This window comes from Parus major, chromosome 1A (assembly GCF_001522545.3).
Source record: "Parus major isolate Abel chromosome 1A, Parus_major1.1, whole genome shotgun sequence".
NCBI lineage: Eukaryota > Metazoa > Chordata > Aves > Passeriformes > Paridae > Parus > Parus major.
Window position 1 is genome coordinate 60,945,624 of NC_031773.1, and position 20,366 is coordinate 60,965,989.

At 40.2% G+C, this 20,366-nt stretch overlaps 1 protein-coding gene across 1 annotated transcript in view; it reads right to left on the reverse strand.

Annotated features, from left to right (window-relative positions):
* The window catches only part of VWF (von Willebrand factor), a 127,200-nt gene that overhangs the window by 12,722 nt on the left and 94,112 nt on the right, over positions 1-20,366 (reverse strand). The window contains exons 35-46 of the mRNA XM_015628568.3: positions 19,264-19,484; positions 18,143-18,335; positions 17,169-17,510; positions 13,772-13,977; positions 11,400-11,502; positions 11,228-11,302; positions 10,597-10,701; positions 9,910-10,115; positions 8,505-8,654; positions 5,523-5,633; positions 4,076-4,259; positions 3,026-3,066 (exon numbers count right to left, since the gene is read on the reverse strand). Coding sequence (XP_015484054.1) covers positions 3,026-3,066; positions 4,076-4,259; positions 5,523-5,633; positions 8,505-8,654; positions 9,910-10,115; positions 10,597-10,701; positions 11,228-11,302; positions 11,400-11,502; positions 13,772-13,977; positions 17,169-17,510; positions 18,143-18,335; positions 19,264-19,484 — 1,937 coding nt within the window. The remainder of the gene's footprint in view (positions 1-3,025; positions 3,067-4,075; positions 4,260-5,522; positions 5,634-8,504; positions 8,655-9,909; positions 10,116-10,596; positions 10,702-11,227; positions 11,303-11,399; positions 11,503-13,771; positions 13,978-17,168; positions 17,511-18,142; positions 18,336-19,263; positions 19,485-20,366) is intronic.

Sequence of the window (20,366 nt, forward strand, 5' to 3'; positions counted from 1 at the left end):
CATTCCAGACCTTATGGCATCATGATTGGAATATACAGTGGGGAGTAGGAGGAAGCGGGGATCTTTGGAGTAATGGCATTTGTCTTCCCAAGTCACCATTCTGCTTGTCTGCAAAGGCTGAACTTGCCTAAGCATGGAAAGCAGTGAATAAATTCCTTGTTTTGTATTGCCTCCACAGCTTTTACTCTCACCATCTTTATCCCAACCCAGGAGTTTTCTCACTTTTACCCTTCCCATTCTCTCCTTGCTCCTGCTGGTGGGGAGTGAGCAAATAGCTGCTGGCTGGGGTTACACCACAACAGATGGAGAGCAAATATCCTATGATTTCTTGTTTGAATTATCCAGATTTCTTGTTTGAGCTCAAAACTGAAAAGCAGTCAGACACCAGAGCAACAGTTCTAGTGCAGACCACATGACATGGTTTAGCAAAGAATGCCTCAGTGGATCTAGGCTTTAATATCAGAAAGAAGGAGTCTACACAACTCTATCAGGATATCACTGATCTCCTCATGGAATCTTCTAATATTTCTAACATTGCAATTAAGTACAAAATAGATAAAGTTGAATTCCTGTAACAATCACTGTGAGAGGCAGGAACAGCGGGATTACTAGAGATATGTTGAAATGAAATCTTCACACACAGTTCAAGTGCCTTGAACTCTTGGGGGAAGCTCTTGTCCCAATCCCAAATTTGCTTAGCATGACAGAACTGAACAAAATAAGGGATTGATACAGATTTTCCCCTTTATATAACACACCTATCTTGTGCTTTCTTGGCTAGCTTGGAATGAAATGTTGACATCTGCTAACCCGGTGCCACAAAAATAATCTGCATAAAGCTCAAATCTGCTCAGATCACCTTCAGAAACACCCCTCAGTAAAAGCCTTAGAAAACAGATGAGAGATACAGATAATCCTTTTGGTAAATACAGTCACCTGCTTGGAAGCTTGTAGTTAAAACCCACAGCATTGTTAAGAACAGCAGAGTGGATGCAATACACCAAATTACTGGAATATAATATTGGTAACCAGATACATGACAAAAATTTAAAGGGATTAAGGACACAGTAAATTACCAGAAATGCAGTAAAAGACTCAAAACTTGGAACTATTCAGGGAAGGAGTTAATGTAGAAAAGTTTTCCCTTGATATAAAATGAAACTTGAAGCCTATTCTTAAAGGACCCAACATAAAGGGTTTGAAATCCAGGAAGTATAAACTTCTGTGGACACCACATCTTCCTTCCTGACCAGGACTCTGGAACCAGTCACTGAAGCAGAGAATAGTACGAGACAAAGCTGTAGTGACACCAGGAAAATATTTCAGACACACAGCTAATTAACTTATAGTAAGTTATAGCTAAGTAATTATAGTAAGATAATTAACTATGTAGTAAGTATTACTTACTTATAATTAAGTAATTTTAAGAAATTTTAGGAAATTTTTTCAATCTTGCAGAAGCTGAAATTTTATTTTGAAGTTTTCAAAACACAGACATTTCTCATTTTGCCTTCAACATGACATTTTGTTTCAAAATTTGTTTATGTTTAATTTTAAGTTATCTGTAAATATTTTTAAATGCCTGAAGAGAGAAAAAGTACTCTGCTTGACACATCAGGTGAACATTTTGTTGGAGGAGAAAAAAATTGGTTGGTCATGGCAGAACAGCACACAACTGGAAAGAGCTTTGGCTTGCAATACATAAATTATATATATATATGGAATATATAATCCTATATAAGAGAAGGCAGCAAGAGCTGCTAATTACTGTCCTGCTAGACATTCCCTACAAATATTGTCTTTGTAGGACATCAGCTACTTCTGACCACATACAATAGAAGAAACAAGTAGAGGGATTAAAGAGAAAGTAGATTATTCCAGAATTTATCACATTTAAACCAGTGTTCCGACAAGAAAGCTTTTCTTTTCTGACAAGAAAAACAGGAGTTTTTCCTTGGATTTAATTCTATAGGGAAGTCATCTCTACACAGAATGATGGATGACATGGCTTTAGCTCTAAAAAACTGATAAACTTATGCCTTTGGACTACAAAAAAATAAACATTCCAAACCAAAAGAAACAGATGGAGAAAGGTTCTCTATGCCACACCATGAAAATATAAAGAGATTTGAGTAAATTTACTTCTGAATAAATGAAAAAGGAAGACACGCATAGACAAAGCAGGAATGAGTAGGTTAAAGTTAGGTTAAATGACTAAAAAGAACCTGTTTCCCTGAGGGATGGTGAGAATAGTTAGAGCTCTTTGACACCAGAGGTGCTGCCAGAATGTGGATTTAGGGAAACAATGGACAATTGACAGAGCTCTCCAAAGATAAATTCGGCATAAATGAGATCAGATGCTTAACTCCCATCATTTCCACTATCATGGGCTGGGTTAAACATGTCTTAATCTATCCATTAAATATGTAGTTGAGAAAAAATTTCCTCACAGGGCATATCAGCAGGGATCTTGAAAGGGAAAAGAGGTCAAACAGGGAGGAAACTCAGCTTTCCTGTTCCTGCTAATAGCCAAGGAGGGATACCTCTCCTTCCACACAGGTGGAGGAAGTCTCCATCCTTGCTTTAATCTGGCTTATCCTCTAATCAGAATATGGGAAAGTTTTGCTTCCCCAAAGTGGGCAAGGATCACTTGGGAGATTAACCATCATAGAGAGTTTCCTATGTGTTTGGTAGTCTGCAAATCATTACAAAAACCCAATTACCACAGTTTCTAAGCACTCTTTTCAAGCATCCTTCAAGATAAGGAAACACTGCTGTCCCTATTTTGCAGAGATGCTCATTGTCATATAGGAACATCCTGTCAGAGTCAGGAGCTGGACACAGATATGCTGAGGCCCCTGGTACTGCTCTTACTCCAAGGTCTCACCTGCAGAGATTCTATCTGGAAAAAAAGCTGCCCTGTATTCTGTGTGTGTATATTCTGACAAGAGCGTGTCTTTCAAAAGCTCATTCATATATTTAAACATCTTGCCATCTCAACAAGTAAAAGGAATTTGTGTCTTACCCCAATAACAGTGCCATTCAAAAGACAACCATTCAGGGGTACTGAAAAAGAATAAAGTATTCCATTTAGCATTACAATTATAATGACATTTCCAAGATATAATCATCCACAGCTATGCTTTTTTGACTCAGTACAGTTCCAGCTTGAGGAAATTTGTGTCCAGTTTCACTGTAAACAGGCATAACTGAGCTCCTGTACATTATACCTTGAAAGGCAACAATTTGTCAAGGCTATACGTGATGCTGCATAAAAATATCTCTGGCTGAGCTATATTTGAACAAGTACATGACAGAAAATAAACTTTTCCCTCCAGTTCAAGCCTCAGACTCTCAGAAGATGAACTCAGGTTTTCTGCAAATAAGAGAGGATATATCCTCTCTTCCTCCCACTGCTCCCTCCTCACCCTGTGGTTGCACACTTGTCAACTAAATGTCACTGTGAATCTTCCCAGGCCGAGGCAAATTACCCAAACGTTCTGATTTAGACTTTTGAGCCAAGACTATGTTAGGAGTCATAGAATCATAGGCTTGGCTTGGAAGGGACTTTAAAGATCATATTGTTCCACTCCCCTGCAATGGGCAGGGACAACTTCCACTAGCCCAGGTTGCTCAGAGCCCCATCCAGCCTGGCCTGGAACACTTCAAGGGATGGGGCAGCCACAGCTGCTCTGGGAAACCTGTGCCAGGGCCTCACCACCCTCACAGGGAAGAATTTCTTCCCAATATTCAATCTAACCCTGCTCTCTGTCAGAGTGAAGCCATTCTCCCTTGTCCTGTCACTGCAGGCCCTTGTCGAGAGTCTCTCTCCGTCTTTCCTGTGGGTTTCCTTCAGGCACTGCAACGCAGAATCCCCCCCCTCACTTTTGCCCAGGGGGCTTTGGATGCAGCAGCAGGTTCTTCTGTACTCAGTGTCTGAATTACATAGGAGCTCTTCAAGGTAGAGCTATGCTTCCAAAACACACACTTTTAAAATTGTTGTTGAGAAACAGAAAATCACCCCATGAAACAATTCATGCTGGAGTGATCCTGTATGTCATTCCCCAAACCTTACCACATCTGCAGGATGGACAGCAGTCTATCACTTGGTCACAGCGCAGCTCAGTTCCTTCTGGACAGTCAGGCACATCCATTTGGGTGCAAGAAACATTCTTTTGCTGCACAAAAACTTCATTGTTCACCCGGACACACTCATTGACAATGCAGTGGTTCCAGGGGGATCGCCACTCCGTGCCGACCTGAGAGGAAGTTGTGAGAAGATTAAACACAAGCAGCAGTATTTGTACTCCTGGATAGAGGGAAGGCCACCCCAGCCAGATGCTGGCTTGCCAAAAGCACATTTACTGCATCAGGAACAGTGTCACTCAACAGCTCTCCACAAACTCTTACTGTGACAACCATTTTATAGAGCATGCTGAGTTTGTAGAGAATAAGAATTACAGGAGTATCCTACAAAACGGACAGGTCAAATAACATGTGAAGAAGGAGAAGCACTCCTAACTGGAGACAAATCTGCATTTATTCCATGGTGACTGCCTGCACTGCAGTGCAGCTGAGCAGCCCCTCCTTCTGGTGCAACTTGCAGCAAATCAGCTTGCCTAAGCCCAAAGGAGGCTTTCACAATAGCCTCTAGACCTGAAACACTTTCAAATGTAGAAAAGACCAGATCCTGTTGACAGTTCTCTTACTATCATCACCCACAGGCCATACAAAGCAGGAACGTCAAGTGGTATTTATGGAACAGACATCAACAGAGGCCAGGAGGAAGATGCTGCCACAGTTCAGGGCTGGGAGGAGCTGCTCACTGCTTTGCTGTTTTGTTCCTTCACTGATACCACACACTTCAAGAACAGCAAAACTGAAGATTAGATAACCAGATGCAGCCAATTCAAACACCTTTGCTCAGAAAGTTAGGAAACCCATTCTTCTAGTGGGTTGAAATACTTAATTCTTCACTAATGACAGAAGAGTTGCAAGAGGACACAGCAAGGAAGAGACATTATTATTAACGTTTTAGGACAAAAAAAAAGTAAGTAAGACAGAGTGGGACATATAAATAGGCCTTCTGAAGGCTTGTTTGATGAAGAAGAAAAGAATAGTGATCCACATTAAGAAATCCTCGTTAAAAACAGGAAAAAGGCAGGTTGCAAAATTACACTTGAGCAAGCTTTCTTTTTAAGACAGCAACAGATTGCAATACAAATTAGCTGGGATAATTTAAACAAATAGCTGACAGCCAGGGAGGCATTATATCCACATTCTTTTAAGCTACCATGACTGAAATTAGTAACTGTACACAAAATATCTGGCCCAGAAAGGGTGGGGAGGATTCACATGTGGGGATTGACTGGGTAGGTCACAGGATACCCAAAACATTCTCTCTGTGATGCTTGATGTGTAGAAGAAAAAGTTGGTATCATCTTCATCTCCTTCCGTGGAACACAAAATAATTCCAGGGGGCTTTTGCTGGGAGGGAAACTGTCCATCCCACTGGCACCCACCTCATGCAAAGGAGGATCTTCATCACCCCGAGGCCAAAAGTGCAGCTCCTCACAGGCAGTTTTCTGACACCTCCCACAGCACTCCCCTTCTGGCACAATGTACTTGTATCCCTGGAGTAGGAAAGAAAAGGACTTACTTACCCAGGAAAAGGAGGCAAACAAGAAAATCAATCCCAGCATTTTCTTTTAGGAATGATGTTTAATGTTAGCAACCTTTTATGAAAAGAAGTTTGAAAAAAGGACAGATATAATTATGAGGGGTTTTTTAATAATTAAAAAAAAATAAATTATATATATAACAGTATTTTACAAAGGCTAATTAAAGGTAAAAATTTCTCCTGTGGCATCTTGGAGGTTAATCAGCACTCACAACTACCCTTCCCAATCCAGAAAATTCAAGGGTAGGATTCAGTCTGAGCACATTCAGACATCTGTGTTTAAGCCAAGGGAGGATGCAGGTTGCTCAGACTTGTAATCTAGGGACCAGTTTTGAATGATCATTTCATCTTTTCATATAATCATTTAGGCTAAAAAAACCCTTTAAGATCAAGTTGAACCATTAACCCAATACTGCCAAGTCCAATACAGTTTAAGACAACAGCTTACCTGCAAAAGGCATTTGAAAAAAATTCTACAATTAAGGTAACAAATTGAAACTACTATCCAACACTGGAGATTATTTATCTTATCAAAGTCAAGCACTTAATTATGGAAAACTAAATAAGCAGCATGAAAATTGAACAGTAGGCCCTCTGTTGCTAAAGAAAAATCTTATAAATCCAGCAAAATAGGTCAAAAAATAAACCCAAACCACAGAAACAACTGGAATCCCAATTCTCACTTTTAATATATATTAATCTCCTAAAACAAGCAGCCAAATACTGAAACCGTGAAATATCTAAGTGCAAGAAACCAAAAAGCTTTAATCTAATTAGAAATAAAATATTCTATGTGCGATATATCTAGGCAGTCTCCAAGGGGCAAAACATAACTCTGATCTCAATACAGAGTTGAAGGAAAGATGTTCTGTCACATAATATTGTTCATGTGAAAAATGCCTGTAAAAATAAGCATAATTTTATTTTGGTCAAAATTAATTACTGAGGAATTCCGAACTCCTCCCTTCATGAACTGTCCCTGATTTTCAATACGAAACACATTAGCAAATCTTGACAATCAGTGGGCTATGATATGAAAGTTTATTTCATATAATGTCATAAAATGTGATGCCAGACCTTGACCCAGCTTTGTGAGAAATGTTGTGCTGTTGAGCATTTGGTTTATATTACTTTTATCTGCTAAATACATGTCTGAAGTATCTGAAAGTATCACTTACAATTTCTGCATAGCAAACTTAAGAGAAGTAAAAATCCAAGGGCTAGTACATGTTATGGGGTGTAGGGTTGGTTTTTTTGTTGTTTTATTTTTTTGTTTGTTTTTTTTTGTGTGTTGCAAGATTAAGAAAAACTCCAAGCTGTTTTCACAGAAGTCAGATGACATTGCCAAAAATTATACTGCACAATTTTAACACCTGGCAATGAAATTAATAACCAGGAGCAGCAGAGTCTAAATATCATCCTAGTAATGATTCATTATTAAGGTATGTATTTCATGAAAATGAAACTTTTAATGCCATGTAATCTGAACTTAAAAATTAGTTTAAGATCAGTTCAAACTGGATGAAAGCACTGCTGATGTCCTTGATACGTAAATCCAGTGAATCAGGAGTAAGCAAAGAAAAAAAAACAACTGAGCTATCCAGGTAGCCTAACAGTTACAGTTTTGGTTGTACAGCCTTGATAACCATTAAAGGAGCTGAAGAAATGACAAATTCCCATAAGGAACTGGCATCATTTCCACCAAGTCTTTTTATGTGTTTTTAACCAGATTTTTTTGATGCTGCGATGTCAAGGAACTGTAGCTCTCCATTAGTGAGATTTTATTGGAATAACAAATAATTTGTTAATTATTGCTATGAGCTGAAACACAGCCAGATACTTTAGACCTAATATTTCAAAAAAATTGCCATAACAGAGACAAGTCTTTCCTTCCTACACATGGAAACTGAAGGGATTCTCTTGCAACAGGTAGAAACTCCCACATCTACTCTCATAGTTTTTACTACATCTGGCATCCTCAGACTTTGTCACCAAACTCTGCACTTGCATCCTAATGGATTGGGTTTTTTTGGTTGGTCCTAGAGAATGATGGAATATTTAAGAACCACAAGGATTACAGAATCCAGCTCCTGGCCCTGCACAGGACACCTCAAAAATCCTACCACGTCTCAACACTTCTTGAGCTCTGTCAGGCTTTGGGCAGTGACCATTCCCTGGGGAGTGCCTGACCACCCTCTGGAAGAACCTTTTTCTAATATCTGTCTTAAATCACATTCCTCTACCAACTCGTTGAACCAATTATCTGTCTATTCCTGTTTGACCATCTAAATCAATATAACAAAGTGGCTCAGACTTCCTTTGCAGGCTTCCAAAAGTAAACCACAGGGTTTTATAGGATGTAGCAGATGTCTAAGCACAATAAAGATCCCAGCATGAGGTTTTATTACCACTACAATAGGCAAAGCTGAGCAACAGACAGAGCTGAAATGGGAACTTCAGAAAGTGAACTTGAGCTAGAACAGGCATCTGCACAATTGAACTTCAGACATCATGAACACTTATTGAGCAAGTGGTGTCAATGACAGGCACTTCAGGATGCAGCTTTTCTTCCATCAAGATGTAAAATAAATTTGTCACTGATTTTCTTGGCAGAAGAATGCAATCCTAAAACAATGACCCTAAAATAAAGTCAATAAAGCTCAGACTAATGCTTTTAGATTCTGCTCCCAAGATAATCCGTTGCTACAATACTTATTTTTCTAATTTTCTCTGGTTACTCTCTAAACAAGGAGGCTTAAAAGGGATCACTGCAGGTCCCCACCAGGGCTCTGCTGGTTATTGCACTGGTTTAAGTATTACTCACCCGAGAGCAGAATGTGTCACATTCTTTGTCACGACACTCTGTCATCTGAAGTCCTGTAACATCATCCTTCACACCAGTGCAAGAGCATTCCCTGCATCCATCTTCCCACGTTGTTCCAACAGAATAGACTATGTTGTTGTGCACACACACCTATTGAATGCAATCATTAATACATAAAAGAGCACACTGCTGCTGTCAGGGCACACTGCTGGTTCCAAAAGGCTGCATTTTAAATTCTGAAACCAACCAAAAATTCTGTGGAATATTTTGAGTCCCTTAGAAATGCTACATGTCTTAAAATTGTGGCCAGTCTATTGAGGAAAGGAAATACAAGTACAAACAAAGCTACTGTTTTACACAAAATAAATTGGAGAGTTTTATCTGCAGTCAATAGAATTGCCCAGGGTCTCAGTTTCCCTGTAAGTATAATGTGACACAATATTTAGAGATAACAGTAAGTCCTCTAGAAGGAGCCTTGAAAACAAAACTTCTTCCAGCTAAACCATCTGATCTGAAGAGATCCTATTTGGAGCTAAAAAATTTCATCCTCTTGTATCCTCAGGCAACCACAGCTACCCCTAAAAAGCAGAGACATGCCTTATATTGAACTTGCTGTTAGTGAATTTTACAGCTTCGTATTAAAAAGAGAATATAATTTATTTTTATAGCTAGAGCAAGTAAGTCCCAGAGACATAAAATGAATTATGAAAGGTCATGAAGTACTTAGAAATGGACAATAAAAGATAGATGTCCTGAGCTGCAAGATGATGTAACTTTGTGTTCAGATTTAATGGAAAAGTTACATTGTCCTGCAACCTCTCCTCTAAGCAACTTTATCCTAAAGGTTAACATAATATAGCAATTTAATAAAAGGTTGGCAAAATCAGAAAAATATGCCCTAGTGAATTTTTAGCAGAGTCAGCATTTGGCAAAAATTTAAAAGTGGAAATATAGTTCTTAAAACACACAACACCTTCTCACGCAAAGGCAATCAATGAGCACAAGGAATTTTAGGTCTAAGGTGTACCAAATATGTCAATAAATTTAGTATGGGACTGGAAGAATATATAATAAAGGCAGTGGTCCCAAAGTTACCTGAAAACAAAAATCACCTCTGAAATTCCTAATGTTTGAGTGACCTCTAAGTTTAAATTAATTTTTTTTTAATATAATCTCAAAGTTACAAAAATGGACTGGTTAAATTACTGTAATTAAAGAAGCAACAGTATGAAGTAATAGTGTGTTTCTTTCAGGTACTCATAAATGTAAAATGCCCTGGCATCACTTTCCAGCAGTCTCATTGGGGGTTTATTCATATCTAGCTGGCTGCCTGCTTGCTCTGGTGCTGCCTCTCCCTGTGGAAAAGACAGCCTCATCCCTGGAAAAGACATGTCATTTCCCTTACCCGGTCTGGAATGCAGGTGGTTGATACACAGCCACAGTCATTGGTGAGAGACTGGGAGAGGTACCCCAGAGGGCAGCTCACTGTGGAGTTCCTACAGCTGCAGGTACACTCATATTTATCACAGCACTCAGTCTTGACAACGGTCAGCGTCCGATGTGACGGGCAGGAAAGCCTTGGGATGGAGCTGCACATTTCCCTGTTGCAGGCTGGCAGGAAAAGGTGGGCATTCTGTCAAACTCATGGATTTTCAGAGTGCTGCAGGATTTTTCAGAGTGAACAGGACACGTCTCTGGCAGTAAGGCATTAATCACCACCTCAAACAGTTAGAAATCTGCTTAAAGCATGAGGAGTAATGCAGGTATAAAAGGCTCTGGTTCAGGAACTCAGAAAAGTTCCTGCCCTGCCAAAAAGATTCTTGTCTCATACACAAACAAGAAGATTTATAAAATAAGCATCAGGGTCAGAGAACACATGTCCAAGAGTAAAGTGTTTCAGTTGTCCTTAATTTGAAAGGGTATTCAAAGTGCCAACAATACACTTCTGCCAAGCTTGGGAAATCATTACACATCTGTTGGCACTAAAATTAAAACCTTTCAGAGGGGGGAAAATTAATGCCTAAAGGAAATTGTCAGTGTTGCTCAAATGCAGTGTTCCAGTGTCACTCCCTGCAAGGAAAAATGATCTTACCACATGTGTAATTTGGTCTGCATTCTCCAGGGTTTGTCAGGGCCAGTTGCAGGCCAAACTCACAGACAGGGGCAGGAGGCAAATCACAGGAAACCAGGTCACACACTAAGAGCAGAAATTCAGAGAGTGGTTAAAAACACGCCTACTTAGTCCTCAAGAAAAGACACACACACACATGCACATCCCCGTTAAACTCACACTCAATTGCTGTCTTAAAATATGAAGTACGTTAGAGTTCAACAGGTCAGAGTTTGTTTTCAAAATAGCTTAGAGAAGAGTTCAAGCTCAGGTTATGGGGATTAAGGTTCTAATGTTATATTTAATGGGCAAATATAGATGATGCAAAAATAAATGCTTGAGAATAAAAACATTCTAATGTCATTTAGACAAAAACAAATTGTTCCATTCCCTTCCCTTCCTCATCTATTACAGAAAGAGGGACAAAATTGGAAGTGAATGGAGACTCATATACTTAGGAGCTGTTTGGTTTCCAACAAGGATGATTGCACAGCCATTCAGTGGTATCAAAAATGTAGAAGTGAATTAAATATTTTTTTAAAAAGGGACTGTATACCTTAGAAATATCTGGTAAAAGTACAGGCAAAGATTCCAAGAGTTTACAAGAACCTACCACATTCGTACTCAGGGCAGCACTGACCAGGACCCCTGCGCAGGCGAGCAACTTCACATGGACCACACTGGACAGCTGGAGAAAACATCCATAAAACAAGTTTGGATAAGAACTAGGAAGCCAGGAACCAAAACATCAATTCAATTCCAAACACAGAGCTAAATGAATTTACATTTGACAGTCGGGCAGGGTCGGACTGTGCAGTTTATCTTCTTATTATCGAGACACGTGCAGATCTTGCAAGGCTCATTCTCAGGAATCCACGTATCCATGTGCTGAAGGAAAACCCCCAACAGAGTGTTAGATAGAAATCCCATGCTCTGGTCACTGGTATTTTGAGATGGGAGGATGGGAGGGGGTGAGGGTGAGTAACATTAACCTGCAAAATCAGATTTATAAAGATCTATCTATGAAGGGTTGGTTGCTCTTAACAGTAAAAAACTAAGAAGACACATAATTCTGCAATGACTGTAGTGTGCCAATTTAGCAAAAGATGTAACGAATGCATGGATGGGATGAGGAATTACTATTGTTTTAGGAGTCAAAAATGCTTAGATATAAATGCAATTGCAGGTTATTGTGAGTAACAGTGGACTGGTGCAACTACATACCAAGATTGCATGTTCAGTGGTAATAAGGGAAAAAGCATTATTTTGGGAAATACAGAGAAGTGTCTGCTTTCCCTAATTAGCAAGTCTTCAACATAGAGAAATAAATAGTGCATATTTTATATTAAGAATATTTGGAGCATCATCACTTGACTCTCCAGTGCACTGAAGACTGGAAAAGCACTATATCACCTCTAAATCTGAAACCATCACTATGGTGACTATCTGGGGGTAATGAGCACATTCAGAAACCACCAGTAAAGAGAATAATATTTCAATCACTGTTCCTTCCCATGAGAGTGGTAATCATTGATATTAAAGCTGCAGTTACCCACACAGATCTATGCACATTTAACATACATATGAATAGGGAGATAAGAGTGGAAGAATGCATTATCAGACACTTTAATTTGCATAACCAATCCAGGTTCTGAGTGAGAACATGTAGAGCATGTCAGGATGCCACAAAAAAAAAATAAAAATGGTGTCACGTGGAAAACCCTGGAGCATGGTTTAAATCAAACACTGCAGAGTCCTTTAGAGATAGGAAGAAAACAAAGAGGACAAATCTAAGCAAACTGCACCTATACTCAGAGATAGTTACATGTTTGAAGCCACTCTGTTGGAGTGTTGGGACTAAAATTCCGTAAGCCCAAACACAATCTAGGGTAGAAAAGAACCAAGGAATGAACACCAGAAGAAAAGAAGGAGGTTAAGGAAATCCTGAGCCAAGTGCCTGTTGTATTGCTCACAAAGCTAAGCCTGCAACGATGGAGAGACAGCTACATGAAAAAAGTTACATGACCTGATCCTCCCCTGTCCTCCACCTCCCCAAAAATCTCATTAAGGATCAAAAGCTCATTAAACACTGCAATTAAAGTCCTTTCTCCATCAAATCCTATAACAGAACTGTGGATTGAAGAGGACTGGCTGATGTACATGCAAACTCTAAGGGCTGAGTATCTGGGGATGAAGAGGAACCACTCCATTACTTGGAACAGGAGACACAGGGAAGAGCTTGGAACAGGGGACACATCCACTATGTGATGCTGGAATCAACAGTGTCTTTCACTGCAGTCTGGTACCCAGCATCCACAGCTTTTCCCAATTGCATACTGCCACAGAGAGGACTGACTTAACTAAGCAAAAACCAAAATGATGAATTCATCGAAAGAATAGTTCTCCTAAAAAAAATACACACACAAACACACACACACATATATATAGACAAATACCACTTGACATAAGATTGACTTGGTCTTACCATTCCCCACCAACCACTGGAAATATATCATACATGAATTGGAAAGGACTCACAAGGACCATGCTGTCCAGCTCCTGGCCCTGCACAAACACCTCAACAATTCCCCCCCTGTGCCTGAGAGCATTGCCCAAACTCTCCTGGATCTCTGTCAGCCTTGGGGCTTTGACCATTCCCTGGGGAGCCTGTTCAGTGCCCCAGCACCCTCTGGGGGAAGAACCTTTCCCTGATATCCAGCCTAGCCCTCCCCTGACAGGGAGAAGAGTTTGATGCATGTCTCTCCACTGCCCCTCATGAGGATTTCAGTGAGCTTTGTAAAGACAATGTAACACATTTTAAGCATTCAGATTTATGATTAAATTGTCATTACTCGTAAAAGTCTGATGAATGAAGATGTTTATCTTGGTAAATATTCACTTATGCCATCACTCTTCCTCTCTTTCCTCTAGACCTCCCTCCACATGGAATTGTCATGCCTTTCCAGGTCTGTACAGTCCCAGCTGTGATCTTTATATCCAGTCCCAGCCAATTTCACACTAGGGGAGCTAAATGGGGCTGACAGCCAGCAGATTAGGAGGAACTGAGCTAGAAAATGAAGTATCCTAAGGGAAAACAGATTTGCTTTCAAAGGTGTTAACTCCAACCCCTGCCAGAGGTTGCTGCGCATGTAGTTACCTGATGGTGTGTGCCATCCTCACTGACACACTGAGTGCAGACTTCTTCACTAACACAGCTGTCATTAAAAATCATCTTTCCCTCTGGGCAGAAGCAGCCTTCTGTGGGATAATCCTTGCAGACACTGACTTTGGTATTATTCTCACAGCTCTTCACACAGGCTGTGTGGCAGTGGCTATATGTCAGATGTGGGGCACATTTCATTGCTGAGCAAGACAGAGAAGAAAACACGACCTTTATTTAAGACATCTAAAGCAATGGAAATCAATCTTTCCTATCAAGCATTCTTTAGAATTCTTTCAATTTTAGAAAGCCACCAAAATTAATGGATCTGGTCCCTTGCAGCATCAATCAGCAAACAACATTTTCAGGCCACGTGATTCACCAGCAGCATATGACTTACCCCAGCAATGAGACAATGCTTCAGGTGAGCATTCATTTGTCAAATTTTGTTTCCAACACTGGGCCACAGACAAGAATTTAAAACCTTACATGTATGGTAACAGTGCATGATTAAGAGATAAGCCAAGATGGACTAAAGCATTGAAGAATTTTTATTTATTATTTTTTTTAAACTTGATAGGCTGCAGTGTTCCCATACAACTAAAGAAAGCTAACAAACACAATATTTTGATACCTCCAAAGTGAACCTGCTGGATTTCTGCATCTTTTTAACTGCATTGCCTTATTAACAGAATTAATTGAATCAAAGAAAGTTGCATAGCCCTGTAAGCCAGAAACTTTTTACTGATGTGCTCACAAACCTGAGGATATTGTCTCTAAAAGCAAATACAAAATTAGGGCTACAGCTATTCAAAAACCTATGGACACAGCTTCCACATTGTGTATTCCCTTAAGTCTATTTTCCTCTACAGCTTCAATTAGAAAAAGTGTTTCTTTTTTCCCCAGTCTGTGACTACTATGAGGTTTATAAAACTAACTTTCAGTCCCCTCACAAAAACATTGAAAGAAAACCTGAGCTCCCAAACAAACAAGAAAAGATTCATCAGCTAAACTGTCTACACACTCTTCTAGCAGATAATGGAGACAGAAAAAAAAAAGTCATCAACATTAGCCCTTTCCATGTTAAAGCCAATTATTTCATATAATGATAAAATGGCTTGGTCTGGAAGGGACTTTAAAGACTATCTTGTTTCAACCCCCTGCCATGGACAGGGACAACTTCCACTAGCCCAGGTTGCTCAGACCCCCATCCAACCTGGCCTGGAACACTCCCAGGGATGGGGCAGCCACAGCTTCTCTGGGCAACCTGTGCCAGGGCCTCACCACCCTCACAGTATCCCAATATCCACTCTAAACCTGCTCTCTGTCAGTGTGAAGACATTCCCCTTGTCCTGTCCCTTGTCAACAGTCTCTCTCCATTTTTCCTGTGGGTTCCCTTCAGGCCACTGGAAGGCCACAGTGAAATTACCCCAAAGCCTTCTCCAGGCTGAATATACCTGAATTCCAGAGAGTATATTCACCCATCCAGGAAGAGCAATCAGGAAAGACTTGTAGTGCTTGGAATGTCATGGCATGACAAAACCTCAAATAAAATTCTACAAGAATGACAGGAGTTCAATGGATTGAGAGGAGGGAGGCAAGGTAATCTAGAACTGTACCATTAAACGTGTAGGGATAGAGTGATTAAGCTGTACTGTCTATTTAGTCATTAATGTAATTTGGATAAATCAAATGTTGACAATTTACATTTTTGGCAGCTGCACACAGGCATTTGCTGGATGAAAGACAATGATGTTATTATTAGCATACTTAAGACTTTTATGCAATTAGCATTAAAATGAGCAACTGTTTGTCAATCCTTGTACAGTCCATGTAACCAGTTAGAAATTTCAAAAATGTTATTAAGTTATTAAGGTAATCTGCTGACATACAGCTTTGGACATTATAATTTACAAAGTCTGGCTGAGGTACTGAATTTGGAAAACGGCTAGCAATGTTCTCCCTCTGCTTTCTAGGACTATGCTCCAAACAGACTGTGTTCAGTAACATATGATCCTGGAAAGATACTTCAAATATTAAGTGGAGGCTTCAGCCAAATTCACACTGACATTCTTGACTTCGTATGCCATCATTCTTTCCGTCTGAGTTTAAAACATGAAAAAAAGCATTTCTTTTACACATTGATTTTGTATCATGCCTTTAGAATGCCGGTTCTCCAGTTCTGAAATGAAAAGTATGCAGAGAAAGAAAGCAAAGCATCCAGAAACAACTCAACCAGAGAGGCAGGAGTTGAGAATATCAACTGGGACATTGAGACACTCTGCGAGGAGGTAGCTGGGAAAGAAAGTGCCTACATACATCCACATCTAAGGCACTTGACGAAACCAGACACACTGAGGGACTGTCTGAATGTGCAACCATCACTGCAGAAAGGTTAACAGGAGAAGGTGGAGAATAAGCCACCTCAAGTATTTACTTGTACTTAATGGTTCCTTGCATTTCTGCCAAATTTTTAGGTATGGCTCCTAATAGGGCTTTCAGGAAAAACAGAAAAAAAAAAGAAAAAAGAAGAAAAAAAAAAAAGCAGGAAGAAAAAGCAGAACTACTCATCTGTGAGAATTTAGGAGAGAAGGTATACAAAGCAACAGCTGTCTGAGTTTGGCTCCAGCATGGGTGTCTTGTTTGCCTTGGTTGGGTTCTGGTAATGTGCAATGCTCATATCCTACTACACTGCTGCACAGCATAAACTTTTCTCCTCCAATACACAAGCAAAACCCAGGCAGGAGAACCATATTTGCAAAGAAAATTACAGCTGGTTCAGTCAGCCTAGCTGGCATGTCCTAGCAAGAAATGGCACCACAAAGAGAAGCTATTTCCCCATTTCTCCCTGTAGTAAAAACTTAAAATCACACTGGCTCTTCCACCACATTCTCAGAAGTTTTGGCTTTGATGGAAATGGGAGGATTTTGTGAATGTTAAAAAGAAAAGTCTTATTTTGTGCCAGGTATGACAGTGACAGACTGTCAGGGAAGTAGTTCCACTAGTCCAAAGTACAAGTTTCTCTGTCCACCTCAGAGGGTCCAAAGTCTGTATCAAAGCAATGATATCTGCTGCTAAAACAGCCTGGCAGACTCTCAGCCCAAGCCTGTTGCCACAACGGTTCAGTGGCTGTAGAGCCAGGTACTGTCACATAGCTGTGGGCACCTATTCACAGTACCTTTATTTCCCTCAGACCTGGAATTTTATCAGTTAGCAGTTTACCAAGAAACACTTCCTTCACAACATTCAGCTTAGCAGGTGACCAACCAGATCTGCAATACCACTTGCACAATAAACTTCATCTGTAACATTCGATAAGTTCATATTACACTGATGAGATGTCCCAAAGCAGGGCAATTTCTGTATCAGTTTTAGCACAGGGTAAAACTCTTACGGCAAAGCTCGGGTGCTCTCCAGTCTACACAGACACCATACTCCCTGCAGATGTGAGCGTAGGAAGTGATCATCTCACAGGCCTCCTCCTCATAGCAGCTGCTCTCCACGCAGGCCTCGTAGAACATGTTGGGGGTGATGATCCTGTGGCACTCTGCAAAGCGGTCTGAGAGCAGGAGGTGGCACTGGCTGGGCACACGCTCGGAGCACCTGTCCTCCCTCCGGCTTTCACAGACCTGGCCCAGCTCTGTCACTGTCCAGTCCTGGATAAACACACGGCTGTCAGCAGTCACAGAGCCATTGCGCAGCGTGAAGTCATTGACGTGGTTCTGGTCACACAGCCCTGGCAGGGTGAGTAAAGGGGAAAGAAAAATCTCTGAATAATCAGCACTAAAATAAACCTAGAAAAAACAGGGATGGGATCAACGACCCTGGTTGGGATGGCTCGAGGAATTCATTATATTCCTTATAGCTGTTGTCAGTAGAGCCATAAATACCCTGGGTCTTGTTTCTCATTTCCTCACTAAAGGAGGTACAGGTTATGCCACAGAGGTACAATCTCTGTACAGATTACACCACTGAGGATACCGTAGAATTAACTTGTCCAGGTAGCAGTTGCCCTCTCAAATGTTTCACCTTCACTGCAAGCACATATTTCTCACAGAAGTGAATTTGTAAGAATGTAAGAGGAAACACTTATCCTAAAAAAAGCACAAATCTCGAAAAGATAACTTAGAGCAAAAAAAACCCAGAAAGCTGTCTCTGTTGTTCTTTCTAAAGTATTACTGGGCATGAGTGAGCTGTTACATTGGGGATGAGAGTAGAAGAACTCACACAGATTTACAACATTCTCCCAAAAGTGTGGGACCAGCTCACCCAGAGTTTACAGATTTTGAGATTCACAAATACTAATAAAATAAATAGAAGTTCAAGCCCAAGTAAGAAGCTGTTAAAAGTACTAACTTTCAGACTTACCACAAAGCCCTTTTGTTCCTGAAGAAAAGCTCTTTGAATTAAGTTTAAGAATAAATTCATTGTTTCTTGGAGTAAATGTGAGATTATGTCCAAGAAGAGAGAACTTCATTTCATGCATTATTTCTCCATAGGCAGCAATTTCAAACAAGCTGCTGGAATAGGGGATAAGAACCTTTTCACCATTAACAGTCACCTGTTTAAAAAAAGGTGAGGTCATCACATCAGTTCTAGCAAGCAGGTACCAATCAACCCAATTTTACAGTTGAAGTACATTTTGACTCGATAAATACCTGAAGATCCAACTGAATCTGGACATAAGAAACAATTTTGACAGCTGAAGGTTTCTATTGAGTCTAAAACCATACACAACTACTTGACCTTCATCCTGTGAATTACATGAATAACTCTTCCAACATTTTCCTATATAAGCACACTCTTTGAGCACCACATATTTACAGACTAACAACCTCATGCTGTGAGGTTCAAATGACACCTCAGAGGAAGTCAAGGCTGTCCAGCACTATGCAGAACTTGGTGTAGGCGTTTTGGTCCACTCTATTTTGCTACATGACTCAGAAGAGATCATTTTAGCAAGTTGGCCAACCCCTGTATGTCTTGCTGGCATGTCCTAGCAAGAAATGACACCACAAAGAGAAGCTATTTCCCTCAGTTGAGTTTGAATAGTCTCTGCCTAAGTGGGCCTAATGCTGAGGACCAGTTGCACACGAGGTGAGAAGCAACTCCCTAAGACCTTCAGCTGGCCAGTCAGGCACAGGTCTGTGAATAGAGTGCTCTGCCATGGACCAAACAAAGCGTGAAGGACCTCTACCAAAAGAGGGGAATCAGAGTGCAGTATGTCCCGTGTGTAATCCTGCCTTTCTGGCAGAAGTGTCAGGGACACACTGCCAAATCCCATTTTCTTGACATTGGCACACTAGCACAACAGGGAAAGCAAGAGGAGAAATGTGTCTGGCTCATTATGTGAACACTGTATGTGTTCAAATGGAGAAGAGATGTTAAAAGGAGGCTGAAAATGGATCAAGGGAAGAAATTTGTCCCCATAACCTGAATTCTGCAGCACAAGCAGACAGTGCACAGATTAATTCATGGCATTTTCTCACCGACATGTTGCTGAAGAGCTGCACTGCCACACCACGATGCTTCATTTCGATGGAGTCCATGCAGTTCATCCTGGGTGCTGCTCTGCATGGCCCTTCATGGAGCAGGACCTCAACATCATGGTGAAAGTCTTGAAATAAGGTGTAGGAGCAGTTGCCAGTCAGCTTAAAATTCAGCCCATCAAAAGTGACAATATGTTGAGAAGAACTTCCTATACAGACACCTGGAAATAACAACAAAAAAACCTGCGTAGACATTTGCTTTTAAAGTTCACTGTATCTTCACAGCTATTGTGGACATAGGGAACAATTAATTGGGAAAGAGAGGAAGGTAATGCATTGCAAATGCTGCAGCAAATCATTGACAAGAAACTTCAGTAAATACTTTATCACATGTGGAGGTTTTTTGCAATATCCTTTGTCTGGAAACAATAAGTATCATAAAAGATTAGGATAAACTTGTAGAAAATCCCTTTGCCTAAAAGTTTTTCCAAATCAGTGTGATTTAGTAATAGATTTTATGAAAAAATAAAACAGGGAAAATCCCTTTCCTGTTTGTAGAAAGACTGTAACACACTGTTCAACCTTTGCATTGCATTATATTCCGTACAGTGTTACATTTTATTCCAAATAACACTATTTCACCTTTATCAAATACATCACAAGTTGATACCCAGGGACTTTGTTTTTCAGACAGGAAAACTGCAGAGAAATAATATGCACAGGATAAACCAATGGCCAGCTAACAGTTCAGTGTCCTGGTCATTGAGCTATAAACACTTCCTTGTCTTCAAAAGATGGAAAACAAGGAAGATTATAATCCCAGAAGAACCAAAACAAAATCTGATGCTTCTAGCTCATATGTTTTCAAATCTCTGGCTTAAAGGATAATAGGGACAATAAAATCAATGCCAGCAAAACATGTAAGGAGGAAAATTACCATTGTTAATAATTCAGTACTTTGCTTCTAGCTGAGAATAATCTTTTCCTATTTGATGACCTTCAAATTTAATTTCAGAGGGAGGGAGGGAGAGAGGGAGGATCTTCAGATATTTTACTGTAAATGCTTATAACGTTCATATATAAATAACAATGAAACGAGTTAG